The sequence below is a fragment of the Lepisma saccharinum genome, chromosome 29, assembly GCF_977018435.1.
Source record: "Lepisma saccharinum chromosome 29, izLepSacc3.1, whole genome shotgun sequence".
NCBI lineage: Eukaryota > Metazoa > Arthropoda > Insecta > Zygentoma > Lepismatidae > Lepisma > Lepisma saccharinum.
In genome coordinates, this window is record NC_139257.1 from 41,679,354 (window position 1) to 41,702,207 (window position 22,854).

The window sequence follows — 22,854 nt, forward strand, 5'->3', positions numbered from 1 at the left end:
TTTCAAGTGTTAGATAGGCCTATACATTCTGACTTGGACGCCGTGGAAAAATCTCGAAACACTAAGAACGCCGTGAAACGAAGAAGTTTGGGAACTCCTGACCTAATGTGTTTTCCCAGCGTTGTTCTTATTTCCTGCTCAACAATACTATTGATTTGAAATTTCGTAATTGTCTCTCTTTTCGGTGAAAATGTTAACCGTGGCACATCTGTCTAGATTCTTTTTAGGGCTTACCTTAGTCAAAAACTGCTTCCAGAGGAAGAAGAAAAATATCTTGCATAATATTTGCAGATGACATGAGCCATGAACCATAAATGATATGCTAGCAGAAATGAATACTCACTGTGAACAGTTCGGGATGAAAATAAATGCGAATAAGAAGAAAGCAATGTTGATCGGAAGCAGAGGCGTCTCGTGAGTCAATTGTGGGAAAATGGACAGCTTTCTCTGCGACGACATTCATGAGCATTTCTACATTCTAATTTCTTCATATAGGAGAAGTATTTATTTTACACGAGAGCGCTGAACTAAGCTTAGACATTTCTTGGATCTGAAGTGAAAGAAAGTAATAATTATTTCCCCACAATTGATGCATGCGTCACTTCAGATCCAAGAAATGTAATATAAGCTTAGTTCAGCGCTCTCGTGTAAAATAAATACTTCTCCTATATGAAGAAATTAGAATGTAGAAATGCTCATGAATGTCGTCGCAGAGCAAGCTGTCCTTTTTCCCACAATTGACGCATGCGCAGTATGCACTGCATGCGATCACGAGACGTCGGAAGGAACAGAGGAAGGAAAAAGTGAGTATTAGAGGTATAGCTCGACCACAAGGAAAAAAACCTTCCGTCAAAAGCGTTCGCGCATCTTCCCTGCCGTAATTGGTGCTCGGGGTAGTGTTACCAGGTTAGACTTGAAAAAATCGGGAGATTGTTCCTTGGTAAACCAGAAGATTTGCTACAAAATCCGATGATCTAATAGTAGCGGATGAACAACGTTCTCGGGGGGTGGGCGGCGGCGGCATAGGCGTGCGCAGTGGGGGCAAGGGGACGTCCACAGATTTTTTCAGCGACGGGGAAACAATGTATTTTTATCAGGCGGGTAAACGAGGCATATTCATTTGTCAACATTCATTTTCCACAGTCTTTCAAGTCGAATGCTAACGATAACAAATCAATTTGCCTTCTGATGGTGTTCGGTCTACAGCTATCGTTAGGGGTGAGCACGCGTCCTGCACCATAATAAGAAAATGCATTACGTATGTGAAATATATTTGGTGAATTAGACAGCATGTCTTCCTCAATAATTCAAGATAGCAATGCTTATGCTAGGGTGCCACCTATCCTCCCCATCTGCTAGAAACACACACACACATGTATAAAATAATTTGCCCACGCTACAAAGTCAGTGTTTCTACCTCGTAAGGCAAGGACGTTTCACTGTGTTTGTGTCATATCATCCATTTCATCAGTTTTTTCATTCATCCATATTGTCGTACTTACCCGTAGAGACACAAAAGCGACGTAAAATAACTAAAATAGAAATAGATTTTCGGGTGGGATAAAATACAACCATCTAAAAATAGTAATAAAATAATAATAATGTCCTAGCACAATTGAGTATCGTTTGGCATAATTTCACAGTTCAAACAGCAGTTCCACTCTATCTCTCCCCTCCATGTTCAAGTTAGATGAGCAGAAAACGTGTTTTTGAACAGGTCGTTGGAGCTACCATAGCAATAGTTTATTAAGGAATTCTCCCAAGAAATCTATATGTTTGGCAACACTGACGTGAGCCGCAGTGAAGGCTCCTTCCCCTGTCTTTTCCCCAACCCGCCAGCGCGATGAGGTTCTGCGCAGGTTTCTTTCCTTGTCGTTCCACTATACGAGAATCGAACAAGTAGACAGCTTTCAATATATTGGATGCATCATAAGCAGTGACATGAATTGCAGCCAAGAAATAAAAATAAGAATAGCAATGGCGAAGGAAGCCTTCAATAGAAAGAAAAATATTCTTTGTGGATTTATGAACAAAGAACTGAGGAAAATACTAATGAAATATGGAAACAGGGACGCTGAGAATAAGTGATTGAATTGCTTTATTTTACTTCACTTTTTGTGCCACTTTTGGCTAATTTGCGAAGATGAGGATGAGTGATGATATGATGAAATTGATGAATGGACACTCACAAACATCCACGCCCAGGCCAGGATTCGAACTCGGGACCCCTGGTGTCGTAGCGCAAGAACAAGTGTGAAAAAGGGACTGGAAGCTCTGGAAATGTGGTTGTGGGGACGAATGGAACGGGTGAAATGGACCGAAAAAGTGAGAAATGCTGGGGAAAAGAGATCAATGCTGGACATAATCATGAAGAGAAATTTGTTGGGTCACTGGATGAGAAGAAACTGTATCCAAAGGGATGCTATTGAAGGAATGGTCAATGCTGAAGATCGAACAGCATGGAGGTTGCAAGGAAAGATCTGTCCCTGAGCAGCGGACTGTGATATCTAACCATGTAGCCTAATTGATAAATGAGGGCCTGGATATTGCCTAAATTCCTATTTGCGCCTATGATTACTGATCAGATTGGTATGATTTCAGTGCCTAAGTGTGTTTCAAGGAAATACAATGATTATACGTAAATTCTGCAGTTCCTATTGACTCTTTCGACTGTTGGCGCCTATTTAGCTTAATATTAGTGCCTACACGTGCCTAAAACAATAAACAAAAAAGGGGACAACATTGCGAGAAGTGCGTTTTGTGCACTTTTTGTTTCGGTTTCGCCACAGGCGGATTCAGGAAGCAAAAGTTTGGTAGGTTAGGTGCGTACGGTAAATTTCAACACTTTTCTTTCATCTGACATCTGACACGACCAATGTTGCCAGCGCGAGAGAAAATGTTCCCGTCCTGTTACGGAACCCAATACAACCCATTAAAATGCATGGATTTCTGGATCTTTAACAATCCCAGGGTTGTTAATTTTCAGGAAGTATAAATAAATTCAATTCCCGTTCGGAAGAGAAAATCAGCAAGTGCAAATGGGTTCTAGGCCGTAAAGAATCTTTTTTTATGTTTAAAATATTTCAATTCGATCGAGAAACCTTTTTTTCAGAATGAATTTAAGTAGGGTCCATAAACCCTTTTTCAATTAAACAATACGTAACTTGGACCGAATTTAAATTGTGTGAAAAAAGAAGGTTCCGGTTCTGCAGCGAAACCCATTAGAATGTATGGGTTGCTGGACCTTCAACAACCCTGATTTCAACATCGGAAATTAGAGGAAAGGGCTCATTCAACGGGAAGCATCCACACAACAAAACCTCAAGGCAGGTCTCATACACGTCCGGAAAGGTGGGCAGGGGGTAAGGGGGACGACGCCCCAGGAAATTGAATGTCTACATAAAATTATATATTTCACACATATGATTTCACTTCAGTCACAGTAATCTATATTAATTATTATAAGGGCGGTACAGGAAAATGATAACTTCAAACTGAAAGAGTGTTTTTCTGAGGGCATTATGGTGGAAAATATGCCTCGTTTGCCCCTCCTTGAACTTCAAAGGAGTTTTGCGCCTGGGGGGGGCATATTTCTAAGGTCTTTGGACTTTACCTCTCGGGGGGGGGGGCATTTTCAAAGGTGAAATTCGTCCCCTCACTCCTCCTGGTATAATGTTTAATTTGTTTCACAGGGGAGACCATATTTCACGGGGTGATATTCGTTTCACCCTTTTAAATTTTCGAAAGAGGGTATATAGGGTAAAAGAAGGGATGTTCGCCATGCTGGGAATTTCGCCGTATTTGTGGTTTTTGTAATCGTAGATGAGAAACTATAGGTTGGAAACACTCGCTGATGCCTGTAAAAAATCAAGTAACATGTGCCTTGTTTCCACTGAAAACTGCAGTGTGGTGAGCGAACTAGCAAGCAAGCAGTACAGTTTGGAATCCGCAGTTGCGTCTACACACAAGACAAAGAAAGGTGCCGAATTTCAATACTACGTTGGAAATTGTCATTTCGTGGCAGATAGGAATTATTTTTCTTCCTTTTAATTATTGATATCGTAACCTCAAACCTTAGGAATGTCGTGAAAAGATTTGCTTTGGAAAGCGTGCATGTACAAGTAAACATAAGTTGTTTTCTTTCGACTATGCATTTGCTGGTAAATTTTGTATCGTATAAATTTTGTCCTTCTCCCCGTATTCGTTTAGAAGGAAAAAAATGAAAAGCATTTTGGTGGCGAACTTCCCCTGAATTACATTATTTCACTGGATTATCACCTCCCCTTTTATGTTTGCAGCTTGCAGTTTAATGTCAATGATTTTCCTTAGGGAACCTAATTTCTTGCGGGCGGTCCAAATATTCGTTCCCTTCCGGAGAGAAGACCGACCATATTCCTGGTTTATTTGGTCCTTCCGAACCATTTACTGGGGGGACCATATAAACAGCGACACAGGGTTCAATGCCCGGTGGTAGCACCAAATGGTTCGGATTCCACTTTAACTTGACTACAGGTCAATACACGATTAACCCACCCAGGGCACTACCGAGATTTGTGGAGGCCCCTGGGCAAAATGTTTTGTGGGGACCCCCCATTTTTTTGTTATTTCTTACCACGAGCTTTATTAGCTCAATATGTTAACCACCAATTTTCAGCAGTTGAAATGGTAGACCTCATTTTAGAATCAGTAGTCATTCACAATAGAACGTATCGCAGATAGGTTTGCAGGGAGAATAGCGCAGTAAAATAAAGTTGCAGGACGAAAATTGCAGCGCTATAGCAGCAGTAAAATTCTGCGTCTAAATGTCTACAGTATATTATGAAGAGTGAACACCGTATCTACAATATATAGTAAATACTAAGGGGATTCATACGGAAACAGAGAACTGAACAGTAGACTGTACTTACGTACATAATTTATTATAAATGATATTATTTACGATTAAGAGTAAATATGTCACTACATATACCCGGTCCATCTACTGGACAATTACCAACAGGTTCATTGTGGAAATTAGAGTAACTACACTTTCTTCAAGAAAATTCCCAAAGGCTTAACACTTATAGTAGACACACTTTTCTTGCCTTTTTCGCCGAAAATTCATGTACTATATCATCGAAGTCCAATTCACGAAGAAGTTCATGTTCAATGCTTAATAAGTGATCCTGTCCCATGACAGCACGAAGCCTGTTTTTCACAAATTTCATATTTGACAAAGATCTTTCTTCGCTTCAGTTTGTTACCATTAAGACCAAATACATTCTATAGAGAATTTCGACATTGGGAAATATACTGCAGAACGGATCCTTGCATACAATATTATACATAGACAATTCCATTGGGATGTCTTCCTGATGTTTGACATTGCTACTGTACTGAGTACTGCTTAGAACTCACAGTTCTAATACGATGTTATTAACGAAAGAAAGTTATGTACTTCGTAGGATTATTTATTATCTTAATCGTATCTGATAAAAATTGATTGTTTGAATAAGTGTGCCTTATTTCCACACCACAGCCAAATCAATCCATGGTATAAAGTATACTGAGCTTCAGATATCTAGAAACAGATCGACTGAGAGCTGTGCTACAATTGGATCCAGAAGAGTGTAGACATAGGACAATATTGAAGTTTTTTTATATTTTTAAAATACAACTTCTTATGTAATTTTTCACATAGCCAGCTGGATAAAAGATTTTTTGGTGGTGGCCCCGGGGTAATTGCCCCAGTTGCTCATAGGTTAATCCGGCCCTGAACCCACCTGTGCATAAAAGTGGACTTAAAACTTAGCTCAATTGGCAAATGCCACTGTTCCGTTCGCCGTGATTCAAATAATATCAGAACACCTTGCAATCAAACGTGCAGGCATTATTCTGAATCGCCCTGTAGACGTAGCTGTTGCGAATCGGCTTTTATTTTGAAGCGTTCTGAACACTGTGTTCCCTCTTGCATTAACACTGTGTAAATTTGATGGCAAACAGTGGAAAACCCTGAATTTGCTGCTTATGGAAGAGGACCTGTAGGAAATTTCTGCTTTTTCACCACAACTTGTTTTGCACTTACGAAACTTCGAGAAACCCCAGGCGCTTCCAAAGTCTGCTTTTCTTTCATTACCCAGGTCAATGACTGAGGAAAAGACAAAATTAACCCAAGAAGAGTGCGAAATGCAGAAATGGCTTTCTATTTGATTTGAAACTGATTATATTCGTAGTTTTCAAGTACCTACTCCATTCTTAATGAACGGAAATGGGATGGAAATATGTGGAAAGAGAAATTCAACTTTCCTCAAAAGTATATTTAATTGTATCATAACACCATTAAGCATTGTTTCCATGATATGAAAAACTCAATATGCTGACCAAGGCAGTAATTTATTTTATTATAAAACATAAACTAAACGTAACGTTTCAACCTTCTAGCAAGGTCTTCTTCAGACTCTGTTGTTCCAGAACAACTTTCTAATAGTCTGGAGGGTAGTAATGTTTGTGTACATATATTGTCCTGTTTTGTACCTTGTTACATTTGTACTTGGTGCAGAGTCTGAAGAAGACCTTGCTAGAAGGTTGAAACGTTACGTTTAGTTTATGTTTTATAATGAAATAAATTACTGCCTTGGTCAGCATATTGAGTTTTTTAATTGTATCAGTGCCAAGAAAGGAATCAGCTAAAAATTCATGAAATAAACTACTTCTGTGCGATTTGAGTAGCAAATAAAACTAACAAGAGAATTTCACAGAATAGAATAGATGCAAGGACGTATTTAGGGGGTCCGGACCCCCCGAAAGATTTATGAAGTATCTACTAAAATTAAATAATGAAAAATATATTCGTTCGGCCGTTGTTGTATAATTTCCTCTGAACATATTGGAAGACAAGGATTATATTGGGATCATCGGGCTTTGAGGAACACGAAGGACGTATTTAGGGATTCTGAACCCCCTCCCCCCCCCCCCCCCACACACACCCGAAAGACCTATTAAGTACGAAAATTGAATAATGAAATTATGCTCGTTTAGCATTTGTTGTATAATTTCCTTCTTAACTTATTGGAAGACAAGGATTATATTGGGATCATACGACTTTGAGGGACAGGAAGGACGTATTTAAGAGGGGTCCAGGGGTCCGGACTCGCCGAAAGACTTACCAAGTACTAAAATTAAGTCATGAAAATATTAGCATTTGTTGCATAATCGATGGTTATTAATTTCCTCTGAACTTTTTTAATCAGAAACTTACTTTTCTCCAACTACATGTGACATTTTTGTTATTCATAGATGAAAATGAAGTTACACTTTTAGTCTTGTTGGACTATTCAAGAGCGTTCGACTCGATCAATCATGAATTGTTATTGGCCAAACTGTATCACTATGGCGTTACCGGAAACGCGTTAAATTGGTTTCGATCATATCTCGGCAACAGGAAACAACGTGTGAAATATCGGGAACCGGAAGTCACATACTCTAAATGGTTAGTTGTTCAACAAGGCGTCCCTCAAGGAAGTATATTGGGTCCACTACTATACATGATTTACGTAGCTGATTTCGACCGCGCTGTCCAATATTGCCACTACCATCAGTATGCTGACGATTCGCAAATCTATATTCAGTGTAATACAGAAAACTACGATAATGCGATGACCAAACTTCAATTCGACCTTGATGCTATAACAAATTGGTCACGGAGGAACTCCCTTCAATTAAATCCAACAAAATCTTGCTTCATGACCATAGGAACTCATGGTACACTTAAGAAACTTCACAAAACCGCACCTTCTCCTCCAACTCTTGGCAGTATACCGCTATGCGAAGTGGATACAAGCAAAAACTTGGGGATTGTGTTCGATAGACACTTAAATTGGGAGCCACAAGTCGAATTTATTGTGAAAAACTGTATGGGGAAACTTAAATCTTTGTATCATTTAAAACATGCTCTGGACGCTAATGTTAAAGATCGTCTTATGCAATCACTCGTCCTATCCACGTTAGACTATTGCGCTCCAGTGTACAGTAATATATCCCAGGGCTTAAACTATAAACTTCAAAAAATTCAGAATTGTTGTATACGTTTCATATTTAACCTAAACAGAAAGGAACATGTATCCCCCTATTTAAAGAAACTTTCTTGGCTAAACATTAGCAATAGAAGAAAATACTTAACACTCACCTTGATGCACAAAATACTTAAGAGTGGCTCCCCAAAATACTTATCCGATAAGATCTGTTCTCGTAGAACATCAGCCGAACATAATATCCGCAACAAGCACAATCTAAAAATCCCCAAACATAAAACCGCCACATATAACAAGTCCATCATTGTTACAGGGATCAGGGAATGGAACAAACTGCCCGCACCATTGACTAACATTATTTGCCATCAAAGTTTTAAGAAAAATCTGAAGAACTTACTATTGTCCCAACAACTTAATTAACCTTCATATGTTAACAATTGCACCTGCACTTATGCATACCTAACCTTCCCCCCCTTCCCCCGGCATACACATTGAACTACCGAAGACTTATTACTTATCTTTACTCAACAGTATATATTCTAATCTATTCAATGTATTATTTTATCATTGTATAATCTTTATATTTTCTTTATTGTATTATCATGATCATTATGTGTTTTTTTTCTTTCTTTTTGTTTTTATTCATTTATTGTATCTTTGACAAGGGTTGGTTGTAAGAACGGCTCATGAGGCCGAAACACGCCTGCTTAAATAAAGACCATTCTATTCTATTCTATTCTATTCTATAAATATTCAATTATTCATCTATTTGACATTAATTTCATTGCCAGAGCACTTGTTTTTATGTAAATTATTCCGATCTTAACTAAAGGTAAGCTACGTAATGAATATGCGCTGTTATATCTCTATTTTTATAACTACAGTATTTTTACCTAATCGTGTAATAATGACATAATATTAATTTATGTATTGTAATTAGTATTAATTTGATTTAATATAATTATTTTAATTTAAATATTATTATTATTATTATTATTATTATTCCTGAGACACTTGGTTCGGACCCCTCCCCCCCCCCGGAAACATATTTCTAGATACGTGCCTGAATGAATGCTGCAAAATATGGATATTTCTGATTTCTACAGTTCAGCAGAATTAACTTGAGAGAAATGGCCGCTCTGTGAGTGATGCAACTGCACTCGAATTGGCTAGAGCGGGGGACTTCCCGCTGTAACGGGCCAATGGAAACTGTACAAACTCTACTCTAGACTCCGTTACAGCGGGAAGTCCCCCGCTCTAACCAATTCGAGCGCAGTTGCATCACTCACAGAGCGGTCATTTCTCTCAAGTTAATTCTGCTGGACTGTAGGATACATTTTAATTGTTTTAAAGTTGCTCTATTTCTTACTGCATGACGAAAAATTCAACAGTCGAGGTAACAATCTTATGGCATGCCAAATAAACTCCACTTTACGGTCAGATAGGTTAATCGGGACTGGATCTACGAGGTGTGGCTACAAAAAACCGAACTGTTATTGGTTATTTTGTACAATACGAACATTATCCCCTTCAAAGTACTCCCCTGCACTATCGATACACAGCTCCATACGAATCTTCCATTGCTGGAAGCAGTGCTGGAAATCATTTTCCGAAACCATGTTCATGACCTTCGTCGCTTTTGTTTTCACAGATTCTACGGTCGTAAATCTGGTTTCTTTCGGTGCTGATTTAAGCTTTGGGAATAATGAAAAAAAGGTCGCACGGAGCGAGATCCGGCGAATAGGGTGGATGTTCTAACACTGGGATCCCATTCTTGGCCAAAAACGTCTTGACTGACAATGCCGTGTGGTAGGAACATTGTCCTGATGAAGAATCCATGACTTGCTTTTGCACAAATCAGGTCCTCGTCTTCTTACTCGCTCACGAACGGTCGTCAGCACCGTAATGTAATAACGTTGGTTGACTGTTTGATCTTCGGGTATCCAATTAACGTACACAATCCCACGGATGTCGAATCAATATTGACATTTGCAATGTTTAATTCCGTTTTTGACGTGCAAGGTCGTCCAGGACGCGATCACTTCTCGTTGCGTGCGTGATAAACACTCATCTCCGTTAGTGATGGGTTCAAGCCGTTCATTTGTGCGAGTCGACTCATGAGCTCTCGCTCACTGAGAAGAGTCGTTCAAATGAGTCGTTCAAAAGAGTCGCCAAGCTTCTTTTTCTCGAAACACATGCCTGAAGAGGGGGAAGGGGGTAGGAGGTGTTGAAGCAGATGATTGTATTTAAGTAAACAAACACAACGTACGTCCTTCAAGATTAATAAATTGTATTGCATTTTTGTGCATGTGTGTGTGCGTGTAGCCGACTAGATGGCCAAGATTCTGAAGTAATCGACATTTGATCTTGCCACAGAAGTTCCCGGGTTCTAGTCCCGGTCTGGGCAAGAATATTCTTTACGAGTGTCCCTTCATCTGTATCATCACGCATCATCCTCATCGTCGCGATTACTTAAAATTTGAAGAAAAGCTGCATAAAATAAGAAAAATACAAATACGATTCTGTATGTGTGTGGATATACATATATGTGTAAACAGTAAACACACACACACAAACAAAATTTATTGCACATACTTGTTTTCAATACTCTGCCTCATGAGTGAGATTTTCTATATTTGTATCTTGTTTCAGTTTACATTTCATGCTGCGGATAATGCAAATTATGCAGTACGATAGCATACACAGAAATGCTATATAATTATATCAACCTTTTATTAGTAATAACGTGCATTTACATATTCTTCCTTTTTTGCATTCGATCACTGGTTTTAATATCGCAACAAATGTGAGAAAGCGAGTCAACAAAATGCACTCCAGATCTGCGCTGCGACACATGCTTGCATTTCCACGAGCATCGCTCGTTCACGACTCTTGAAACAGCACGAAGAGTCACAGCACAGTCCCACGACTCTTTCCCCATCATTCGTTCACGACTCTCGAGACGGCACGAAGAGTCATTAAGCACCTTAACGACTCGCTCGCCTTAGCGACTCTTCTCCTCCCTCATCGTTCACGACTCTCGAGACGGCACGAAGAGTCGTGGAGCACCTTAACGACTCGCTCGCCTTAGCGACTCTTCTGCTCACTCGTCGTTCGTTCACGAGTCGCGAGCTCTCTTACACAAGGCGCGGCGTCGGCAGTCTCGCTCTCCGCGGATGGCTAACAGCTGTGTTTAAGAAATATATATCGCTCTTGAACATTATCCATGTCCATCCCATATCCATGTTCATAGCTTTTTGTTGTTCTACAGTCATTCAATATAAGTTTCTGCCAATATCATAATGTATGATCGAATTTCTATAAAGCGGACCAAATTATACGTATGTATTTTTTTAATGTTGCTTTCTACTAGTAAAACACCTTAACACATAGGCTCACCGCAGATGGCCAACAGCTGTTTATATCACTCGTGAACATGACCCATGTCCATCTTACGTAGTTGTTCCTAATTGTGCAGTCATTCAATAAAAGCTTTTTTGCAGTATCATGTACGATGAGATTTATGATTAAACTTCTATATTTATTCTTTAATGCTGTTTTCATTAGCAAAATATTTACACGTTAATGTTAATGAAATATTTCACGTCATATGAAAACGATTTTGTCAGACAATGTTTAAAGTTCACTTTATGCTCAGATAGTCTAATCGGGATTGAAGCTACATTTTAAACTGGGGGTCTAAATCACTGGGCAAGGTGCCTCCACCGAGGATCGAATCCGAGACAGGAAGCGATTTCCTTACCAGGATTTAACAAGGAATGAAAGGATGGCTGAATAACATAAATAAAACATACTCCATGGTGCATGTTCTTTGTTTCTTGGTTTCTATGTTGGCCAGCTTGAAATAATCTTGGAGTGACAGATAAGTGGTGTCGCCCTCCTCAAAGTAAGCCTATTGACACCGAAAGTTCCGGGTTCGAACCCCAGCGCAGAGATGAGTGGTAATCTGTATTTAACCTCTTGTCAATTACTCTAATCACCATCCATCCTTCGTCGTTGCCTTGTAACGATACCTGGTGGATCCCACTTTAAACTGTAGATCCAGTCCCGATTAGCTTATCTGTACGTAAAATTCATTCATCCTCGCTGTCGATACTAAGTAATTAGGTATAAAAGATGCATAAAATACAACAAAGCGTGTTAGGCAGTTAAATATTAAAATTGAATTAATAAATTATGAAATATAATTACTACATGCTAATTTATAAGGAATTACAGCATTTTAAAATTTGTTTGTTCCTTAATGGGAAAATAACTAGTAGCTTATTTCTTCTGTTCATTCTCATGTTAACAGATTTGTTTTCTTGGATAAATAAAATTGAACGTGTAAATTAAAAGGTTTACATGTGCACGAAGCGGAAGAGCAACTCCATCGAGTATCGTGGTGAGACAAGATGACTTGGCACATCGTTTCAACTCGTGAATGAGAATGCATATCTTGTTCGCGATTTGATTTCAAGTTAAAAACACCTGTCTGGTCTTGTTCGCTTATCGATTTCAAAGCATAAATCGGTATCGTTACTCCAATGAGACGAGATTCTCGGACAGTACATTTTACACAGAGTGTCTCTCATCATCTCACCAACTTTGGAAGGGTTGGCCCTGTTTTTATTGCGATTTTGTAATGTCCTGTTACTTGCGAAACTGATTCACTTCCAACAATTTCAGTCGCCTCCGTGGAGGAGTGGTTAGAACAGTGCGCTAAGAGGAATCTCGGAATTGAGTGTCACTTCATCAATTTCATTATATCATCACTGATTTTCATGTTCGCGATTAGCCAAAGTGACAGAAGAGCAAAGCCTGGGCAAAAGTGGTATCCCGAGCCGCTATGTGTTTCCACCGAATATCGGCCTCAGGACTCCCTGCCCTCGTGCTGCGATGTGCTAACCACTCCGCCACGGGGGCCGGCCCTCCCCATCACATCTCTGTTTTATACTAAAGGCTATGATTGAATATGAATTTAAAATTTTGTGTGCGTCACTTAGGCTATTTTGCACCCTTCAGTTTATACGGGATCCAGCCCCTTACCAGAACTAAAATAACATAACTGTAATGTCCTGTAGTAACTAAAATATTAAAATAATCTGACCGGTTAAAAGCTGAGGCTGTAAAGGCACTCAGCACACATAAGGACAAAACACAGGACAACACACACACACGAAAATTATACTGGCCGTAGGTATAGACGCCAGAGCCTCGTTAGTCTGCAAAATGCAGTCCATGGTGTACTATGTGGAAGTGAGGTTCACAATTGGGTGTACTACGTGGAAGGATCATCCCTTACATCCCTTAAACTATATTTCTCGAGACCCTTGATGTGCTAACCACGCCGGCATACATTATAGAATACTTGAGTTAGTTTTGTCAATATTAATTTTATTGATTGCATTTTTGTTTTGCAATGATTTTGCGCACTGAATTTTCATATTTATCTTTGCTTTTCATTTGTGTTTTACTTTTATTTTGTATATAATGCTGTGTTTCTATTGGTGTAAATTTGTGATTCGTCTCTAATAACGTTATCATTCCAATGTGATTTAAATGTTAATCTTCTAATCTCACGTGTATAATATGTAAGTATATGTATGTACACATGCATACAGAGAGAAAGAGAGAGCGATTGTATTGGGAAATTGCATGATATGATCGTTAGAGGGGAAATCACCACCGTTCCCCGCATAATTTCAAATTTGTTCCTTGTATTACACAAAATATATTAAATTAATGTTATAACAAATTGAATATCCATTATAGATCGGATTATAAGAAATTATGTATAACTGCGTGTGTGAGCGTGTGTTTGTCTCTCAGGTTCTTTATAAAAAAAATCAGAAAAACAGAACATAATGTAGTATTCAAATATAAAAAGACCTTCATTTCACGAGTCCACTTATAATTCATTCATTATCATGTGGTTTGTTCTATTAGGTAATTCTTAACTGAATATAAAAAATTGTAAGTTATAATTTTTGTTTTAATACATGTTTGTTATTTTCACTAAAGGTTTATCATTTGAACTTGTGCTTGCTGCTTGTATTACGTCATTTTTGGATTTGGAGTAACAGAAAACAAAAGGTGTTTATTGTTTGATCTTGCTTTAGAAAATAATGATTGGTTGATTGATTTGGTTTATTTTACTTCGATTTTCTGTCACTTTTTTTGGGTAATCGTGAAGATCAGGATGAGTAATGAGGTGTACTAACCACTCCACCATGGAGGCCGGCGCTTTAAAAAATAATTAAAAGTAACAATCGCTTTCCACACTAAGTATTTTGTGTTGCAAATTATAAATTACTGCCCCCCTTTTCTGATTCACCCTAATAGCATAGTGGTTAACGCTGTCATGTATTAAAATGGTTTGCTTGGCAAAAATTGTTATAAGTCCACTTTTATGCTCCAATAGGCTAATCGGGTCTCCCCGATGGCGTAGTGATAACGTCGCCGGTAATCAAGGGGTACCGTGTTCAATACAAAGTGGAGGTTCGGATCCCACTTTAAACTGTAGGTCCAGTCCCGACTATCCTATCTGCACATAAAGTGGACTTAAACAATAACAACTCAGAATAGGCTAATCGGAATATTGTAATCAAGAGGTCTGTGCCTAACACCTTCCCAAAATTTTTACAATACTCCCCTAATATTTTTTACTAACATTTAATTTCTTGTAATTTTAGCGCTAATGGTTTGGCCGAACTTGAAACTACAGGACAAATTTGTTGGCTGTTCTTCGCTGCCCGTCATGGGCTGAGGTTGCGCGCTCTCTCTCTGCAAACAACACTCGCGAGTCGCGAGCTCGAGAGTCGACTCTTTCCTTCGTTCAAAGAGTCGCTAAAGTGTGCCACGACTCTTTGAACGAAGGAAAGAGTCGACTCGCGAGCATGCTCCTTCCCCTCTCATCGTACACGGCACGTTTCAGCCAGCTTTACGGGAAAAGGAACAGAGAGGACCCCCCCCCTTCCTCTCCTCTCCAGTCCCCATTTGCTGCCCGCAGAATCGACTTGCTTTCTTTCAAAAATTCCGGCAGCCAGGCGAGTATACACTTGCGCATGCGCCTTCCTCGCAAAATTCGTGGAAAGGAGAGGGAATAATGGAATAATAGTTGCTTGGCGGGCGGAGGAGTCGTGGCACACATACGACTCTTTGAACGTGTCGTTCAATTCTGGTGAACGAGTCGTTCACCGCTCACAAGAGAGAGTCGTTATTTTTGAACGACTCGTTCACGAACGACCCATCACTAATCTCCGTAAGTTTTTGTGGCGGATTTTCCGAGTTTCATAAGAAACTTCACATTGATACGCTGCTCCACTTTCATATTTAACATTTTTCCGACGGAGCACAGACATACGGTTCACATTGTCCACAAACTACAACGAAACTGAGCGCCGCGCACTCTGGGCAATCACGCAGTCGATAGGCAGGATATCATGTTATGTCTTAAGCACCGCTTGACCTTGACGCGCTTGCCGTTTGTCGACAGCAACATCAATCCGGTTTTTATTCTAGCCACACCTCGTATATTTTAAAGTTGGTTCGGAACAACGTGTGTAATGTGTCTGCTGGGGATCGAACCCGGGGCCCCGAGAATTACGTCCTTCCGGAAGCACCTGTCTGAAAGCATGCGGTTTACGACGAAAGGCATGGGCGTCGCCAGAAATTTTTGAAGGGGAGGTCAGGCCCCTGAATAATAAATTATTACTGTTATTAAAAATTAATAACTACTTAATAATAAACTAGCAATAACCATAAATAATTTTGGTACCAAATTATTATTTGGGAGAGACTTCTACTCGATACACCAGATGAGCTAACAGTTTTTCATCATTTTTTCACACTTCACACCGTTAATACATTGAACAACATGGTTATGTTATTTTGTTATTAACTTTTACACATTTCGCTCAAGGAAAAGATTTAGAAGTTAGTGGAAGTTTTAGTCATTAAATTTACGTTCTGCGACGCGATCCCTGACATAAAAATCTCACATTTTTTCTTTGAATTTTGAAGAGTACGAAAACATAAAGTTCTGACTTGTAGTTCCTACAGTCCTTGAGCTAACTATTACTTTGTTGTGCATATTCTCCTAGAATGTTAAATAACTGCCATTTATTTCTGTTTTGAACTATCAACATAATAAGTTTATTGCTTTTCTGTAATTTAAAATTAATAATATCAATTTCCAGCCATCGGCGTCGCCAGAAATTTTTGCAGGGGGTGTCGGGCAAATGATAAAAGTTCAATAGTAGAAAAATAATAAGTATTATTACCACGGTTATAAATGTTATTATACAATAATAAATATTATGAACTAACAAAATTAAATTTTATACGAAATTATATTATTATTATTATTATTATTATTATTATTACTATTATTATATAAATAGTGAGACTTGATTCACCAAATGAGTGAATACCGGCACAACTATTTTCAATTATTTGTTTTGCATTTTATGCAGTTACTATCTGAAATGCATTTTGTTATTAACTTTTGCACGTCTCGTTCAAGAAAAGTCTTTAAATGTTAGAAGGAATTTCTTTTCATAAAGTTTGTTGTGTGACCTCTCACCTACAACTGTAATTATTAGAATTTTGAAAACTGTGGAATGTTCTTTGGATGAAATGGTAGAATATAACCTTTTTCCTGTATTTTTCACTCAATGTTTTCGATCCAATGCATTTTTACTTTCATTATTCTGTTCGAATACTAACTAAATGAACTTTATTTCTGTTCTTAACAATAAGAGTAACAAACTTTTGGCTTTTTTGTATATTTTAATGAACGATATCAATTTCCAGGAGGGTCCACCGAGCCATTCGACCCCCTCTCCCGACGCCCATGTTTCCAGCCCCTCCTCCCGTTGGTCATGAATGACGTATGTTTTACAAACTGCAACCTACTACAATAAAATGGTCGGCCCCCGTGGCGTAGTGGTTAGCACATAGTTCTACGACGTCAGGGGTCCCGGGTTCGAATCATAGCTTGGGCATGGATGTTTGTGAGTTTATCAATTCCATCATATCATCACCCATCGTCGCGATTAGCCAAAAGTGGTAGAAAAGCCACGCCAAGTAGCAAAAACTCAGATCAGAGCTGTTGTCATTGACAATGTGTATGCGTTCGCCTAATTGCTTATCAGCAAAATACCGGGTGTCCCAGAAGTCTTTCCCTGATTACAAACTTTATTCATTGTTGGAAAACTAACCAAGTTTTTTTTGTTGCAGGTTTGAGGTAACGTGTCTGTAGTGTAGCAGTGTCAGTGCCCAGAAAACCGGAAATGTTCACAAATGAGGAAAAAGCTCAGCATGTCCTCTGGTATCACGAGACCCGGTCACCAATAACAGTGCAGAGGAACTTTCAAATGTACAGAATTCTTTCGTCTAGAATATCTGCCATCAATAAGTTGGTATTTAAAAAATGGAATTTATCTTCATTCCCAAATCCTGTCAAGTCCAAGAAACATTGTATGGAAAGATGCCTGATTCCTTGGCACTGACACTGCTACACTGCAGCCACATTACTGAAACCTGCAACAAATAAACTTTGTTAGTTTTCCAACATTTTGGCACCACTTTCACATCTCTACATTGCATATAGCGGATATGAATAAAGTTTGTAATCAGGGAAAGACTTCTGGGACACCCGGTATAATGTGATTTATGACCTGGCCGCCATTTTAGGCAAATCCCTTTTTGCCTAAACTAGTTGAAAGGGAAATATTTCAAATGAGGGGAATTTAACGATCTCTCAACAGGGAGATATGTGATATGTTTTATTATACTAATTCATACTTAGCTTTCCTTGATGTCACACACCTGGTCCAGCGATCGGTCCAGCCAATACAAAAACGACAGGTTAGGTTAGATGTAACTATATTTATACTTTGTGTATATTTTCTTTTATCTTGTATATAAAATGCAACAAACGTCCCTGGCTGTCGGATTGTGGCAATGCTCCTTTTTAGTAGCAACGCATGACTATTTGGCTCATGTGACTGTTCGTAATTAGCATCGGCATATTTTCCGAATTGGTGTTTACATTAATCACCGTTAAAATTCCCCTCACTTGCAATCAGGAGCGTATATTCAAGGCTAACTAGACTGTCTGAGAAGACCAGAGCATTATAGATGAAGGCTAAAAAAGATATTTTGTTAACTCCCATTTTAGGTTCAATTTCTTTGAAACTTGAAAATTAATGTACTTTTTCTTTTCAAAAAAGTAAATTGAACCATAATTGAAAATGACAATTTGGCTTGAGAAAATGTAACAACACAACTGGATCAGACCTAGTCTTAAATACTAAATACCATTTCGAATTTTGTATTGTTTTCGCCAGGCAGATAATTTCATATATATTTTTTGTATTGTCTGCTTATTCACTCATTCTGTTAAGCATATATTTGATTCCTTCGTTTGACTGAGGTTTTCACATTTCTGGCCATGGGGCAATAATAACAACAATAATATAATATTATTATTATGTGGTTCCTGATTTCCATTATTAAACCAAAAAAGTTAACGACGTAGAACTTTTTGCCTTCAGCACAGGTCTTGTGTATCTGTAACCAGAATAAATGTTAAAAGGTATGGTTAGGTTAATTACCATACGTGCACATCAAACAGAAATTTTTCAAGTATAATATCTTTATATGCGATGTATCTTATGTTAAAATTACCAAACTTTATTATCATGTATTTCTATTTGACATGTCCTATAATACTATGTGTAACAAGAATAAATGTTAAAAGGTATGGTTAGTTACCATACATGCAGGGCTTGCTGTTGCACATCAAACTGAAATTGTATAGTATAATATCTTGATATGCAAGGGTTATAATACACCAATATATATGCGTGTATCTTATGTTAAAATTACCAAACTTTATTATCATGTACTTCTACTTGACATGTCCTATACTACAGATGTACCTACTTGTACAAAATTGTAGTCCTTGGATGCAAATAAATCATATCATATCATCATACCAATTCGAAGACTTACAACATGGTGAGATAGTCCAGATCTCGAACTCGACATCCACCACTGTTTGCAATATTTCCTTTTCAATCGGCTTAGGCAAAACGGGATATCCCATTTCACCTAAAATGGCGGACAGCTGTCAGATTTGATTGACAGGTGCTGATAAGCCATCAGGCGAAATGGGATTCAAATCTGTGTATAATAATATCTAATCACTAGCTGACTCACTTCTTACTTGTATTCAATTTCATAATTTGATTGTATCACATGAATAAAATTTAATTTTCTGCTTTCAGTGATTGATGCCAGTGGAAGACGGCCTGCAGGGTTCTTCTGGGGGAATGACTTTTGGACAGGGTCCCAGGTTCTGTGTGACGCCCTGCTGGAAAACTCCACGAACGATTCTTCTCCGCCATTTCGTGTAACTTTCAACATCGCCAAACTTGACGTATTGCTCTCGGAGGAATTGACACCATACGTAAGTAAAACCATGAAATCGTTGTGACTGCCACAGGTCAATACATATATGTAGCCAAAAACACCGGAAGATTCTAATTATGTGAAAAGCAATGTGTGAATTAACGGGAGGGGCGTGTTGCCCTGAATTTTCCGCCCACCAAAATTTTTCACGCCAGCAGAAGAAAAGAAATGTAAATCCCTGCTAGGGATGTTTTACCCCATTTAAACTTTTTTATGTAAGTCTACTTTATGCACATATATAGGAAAGTGGGGGAATTGTGCGCACCTAAGCAATTTTCATTATATTTGGAAAGGTTTTGCTTGAGAAAATATGAAATTTAGCTTAATACTTTTTCATTCTTTCTCCTTTTGAATGAAATAATTATAATTGAAAGAAAACAGTGTGTACGTGAGTAATGCATCATGTAATGCAAACCTGCACTTGCGCACAATTCCCCAACCTATGGGGTAATGATACGCAAGGGTAGGGCAATGGTGCGCATTAATAAATAGTTCAGCAAATAAAAATGTATGTAGTTATATATCAGATTAACAACATATAAATTGAATGTGTTAAAAGTGGTTGCCTTACAATTGTAGAAGGCAATTGAATTGCTGTTTCAATATTTAAAATTGAAAGAAAATTAATGGGGAAGACGATGTTATTTTCGTTTACAAAAATCACACACGTAATTGTTGGCTGTATCGACACCAGTACACTCTGCATGGCTCCATTCACAGCAAGAAACACATCGATACCATAATTCATCGTCTTTCCCAAAATCACCACAAATTCCGCAACGTTCATTAGTGTCTTGTACAATCAAAGCACTGCCTTGTCCCCGTTCTAAGTCTACGTCATCCAATTTATCGTCATCAAAAACAATTTCTAGATCCTCGGTGTCTGACTCAGACGACTCTGAAAGTTGCCTTTTCCTTATCAGCTTCTTCTTGATGCTTTTCATTCCACACGGACGTTTATGGTGTCGCGTTATTTTGTCCAACTTCTTCTTACTTCCTTCTTGTTTCTTCTTTTGGGCCTCTTCTAACTTGCGTTTAATGGGCGTACTGGTCAAAATTTCTGAATGTTGTTTTGCTCGCCGAGAATTCTTTATAGTTTTGGTATTATTCCCTTTTCCTTGACGTAATCCCATTGGGACAAAGGAAAGGAAAGAGTTTGTCCCTGCAGCAGATGTTGAAGGCACATTATTATCAGGATTTGGATGGATGATTTCTTCCACTAAGTCTTCATCTGCACTGTTCGGAATGCCACATGATTTGTTCGAACTTTTAGGAGAGGAAGAATCTTTGTTTTCTTCCACTAAGTCTTCATCTGCACTGTTCGGAATGCCACATGATTTGTTCGAACTTTTAGGAGAGGAAGAATCTTTGTTTTCTTCCACTAAGTCTTTATCTGCACTGTTCGGAATGCCACATGATTTGTTCGAACTTTTAGGAGAGGAAGAATCTTTGTTTTCTTCCACTAAGTCTTTATCTGCACTGTTCAAAATGCCACATGATTTGTTCGAACCTTTAGGAGAGGAAGAATCTTCAGCGATAACAAGTGTAACGTCCTGAACAGGAGCAAAATCATGATCCTGAAACTTGTCGGGATTAAAGGCAAATATTCCTGTAAAGCGGAAACCTGAAACAGCTTTTTCCATTGTTGCAACTTTTATGAAAGCTTGATTTAGGAGCTCAGCCAAATCATATTCTGTCACCCTCTCATGGCCAGTTGTAGTTAAATAAAGATCATATTCCCTGTACAATGCATTTTTCAATGGACTGCAAAATGTTACGTCGAGCGGCTGCAACCGGTGTGATGTGTGCGGTGGCAGAGATACCATATGAATGTGGTTATTCCTGCAGAATTCATAACTCTCAATTGAAATATGGCTTGCATGGTTATCTAAAATAAGCAGCACTGGGTCACTTGCTGCGGGTTTTGCAGATTTCTGGAAGTGAACTAGCTACTCAGTGAACAATTCTGCGTTTGTCCAACCATTTTTCGAACACTTGTTAGAACACCCGATAGGACCATTTCTTTGTAATTGAGGTGTCATGCGTTTCCGCGGATAAATCAGCATTGGAGGAATATAAGATCCAGCAGCGTTGACAGCAAAACAGCAGTTATTGTGCGCCCTTTTTCTGCTGAAGTAGCAGCACCAATCCTCTTCATACCTTTCGCAGCGTAAATCTTCGGGCACTTCTTTGGGACGACCGTGATGCCTGTCTCATCCACGTTGTAGATTTGCCTTGGCTCAAATTTATATTCATCCATAACTTTCTGAAGATTTGAGAAAAATAGCTTCGTTTCTTCTTCATTGAATGCAGTAAATCTATTTAAGCTTGTTCCTTCGGGTTGTCGTAGAGTTACATCGGGATTTCGTTTTAAAAATCCGTACAGCCAGTCTTTACCTACTAGAGCCTGTTCCATATTGAAAGAATGTACAATTTCTTGATCTTCTGCATATCTAAATGCTATGCGTCTCAATTATTTCAGAGTTAACCCGTAGAATAACTTTGCCAGTGTCAGAACATAGTCCTTCAATTCACTTTCCACTTCAACAGAAAACGTTGATTTTCTTCCAAGCCGGGTTGGAGTAGGCAGATCACGATTTTCTACAAGCTTTTGCCGTAAAGTAGACTAAGGTATGTTGAACCATCTGCCAACTTCCCTTATTTTTCTTCCTTCATTTTTGATAGCGTCCAGAGCGTTTTTCAGATTACCCTCAGAGTAGGAGTTCTCAGTTTTTCTGTTGTAATTTCGTGGCATCTGTGAACAAAATTAAAACCTGGGTATTACTACTTGTTTCATCTTTAATGTCGTTTGGGGAAATTGTGCGCATTCAATTACATATACGTCATCCACACCACACCCCACACCAACCTTACAAAAAATTTACTTTCTAGAAAAAAATATAAAAACGTTAATCTCGTAACAAGTAGACACGTGTATAGACATGATCATGCACTATCGAAACAAGCATAGTTCAAAACACTAGAGTAAAAATTTAAGACATACCTCCTTATTTTCGTCAACAGCAAAATAACAACAATGGACACAAGAACAAACATCCACTCGCTACACACAACACAATACAACTGGCGCGAAAAGCCCAATGTAGTAGTATTTCCTGAGACGGCCGCTAGGTTATAGCATGAACCGAAAGCTCATTCTCTGGCTCGTACCTTCGGAAACGTGGTGCGCACGATTCCCCCACTTTCCCCTAAGCTAATCAAGACTGGATCTACAGAACTGGGATCTGAACGACTGTGTCTCCACCGATTATCGAACCCAGAACCCTTCATACAAGCCGAATCAGTGCTCAGAAGTATGTAGCAGTAGTTGTAAGCTTAAAACCTCTAAATTTGCCGCAGTTAC

At 38.7% G+C, this 22,854-nt stretch overlaps 1 protein-coding gene across 2 annotated transcripts in view; it reads left to right on the forward strand.

Annotated features, from left to right (window-relative positions):
* The window catches only part of LOC145981609 (nose resistant to fluoxetine protein 6), a 177,780-nt gene that overhangs the window by 88,764 nt on the left and 66,162 nt on the right, over positions 1 to 22,854 (forward strand). For both annotated transcript variants that reach the window (XM_083114977.1, XM_083114978.1), the window contains exon 2: positions 19,307 to 19,488. In XM_083114977.1, the coding sequence (XP_082971103.1) occupies positions 19,307 to 19,488 (182 nt within the window). The remainder of the gene's footprint in view (positions 1 to 19,306; positions 19,489 to 22,854) is intronic.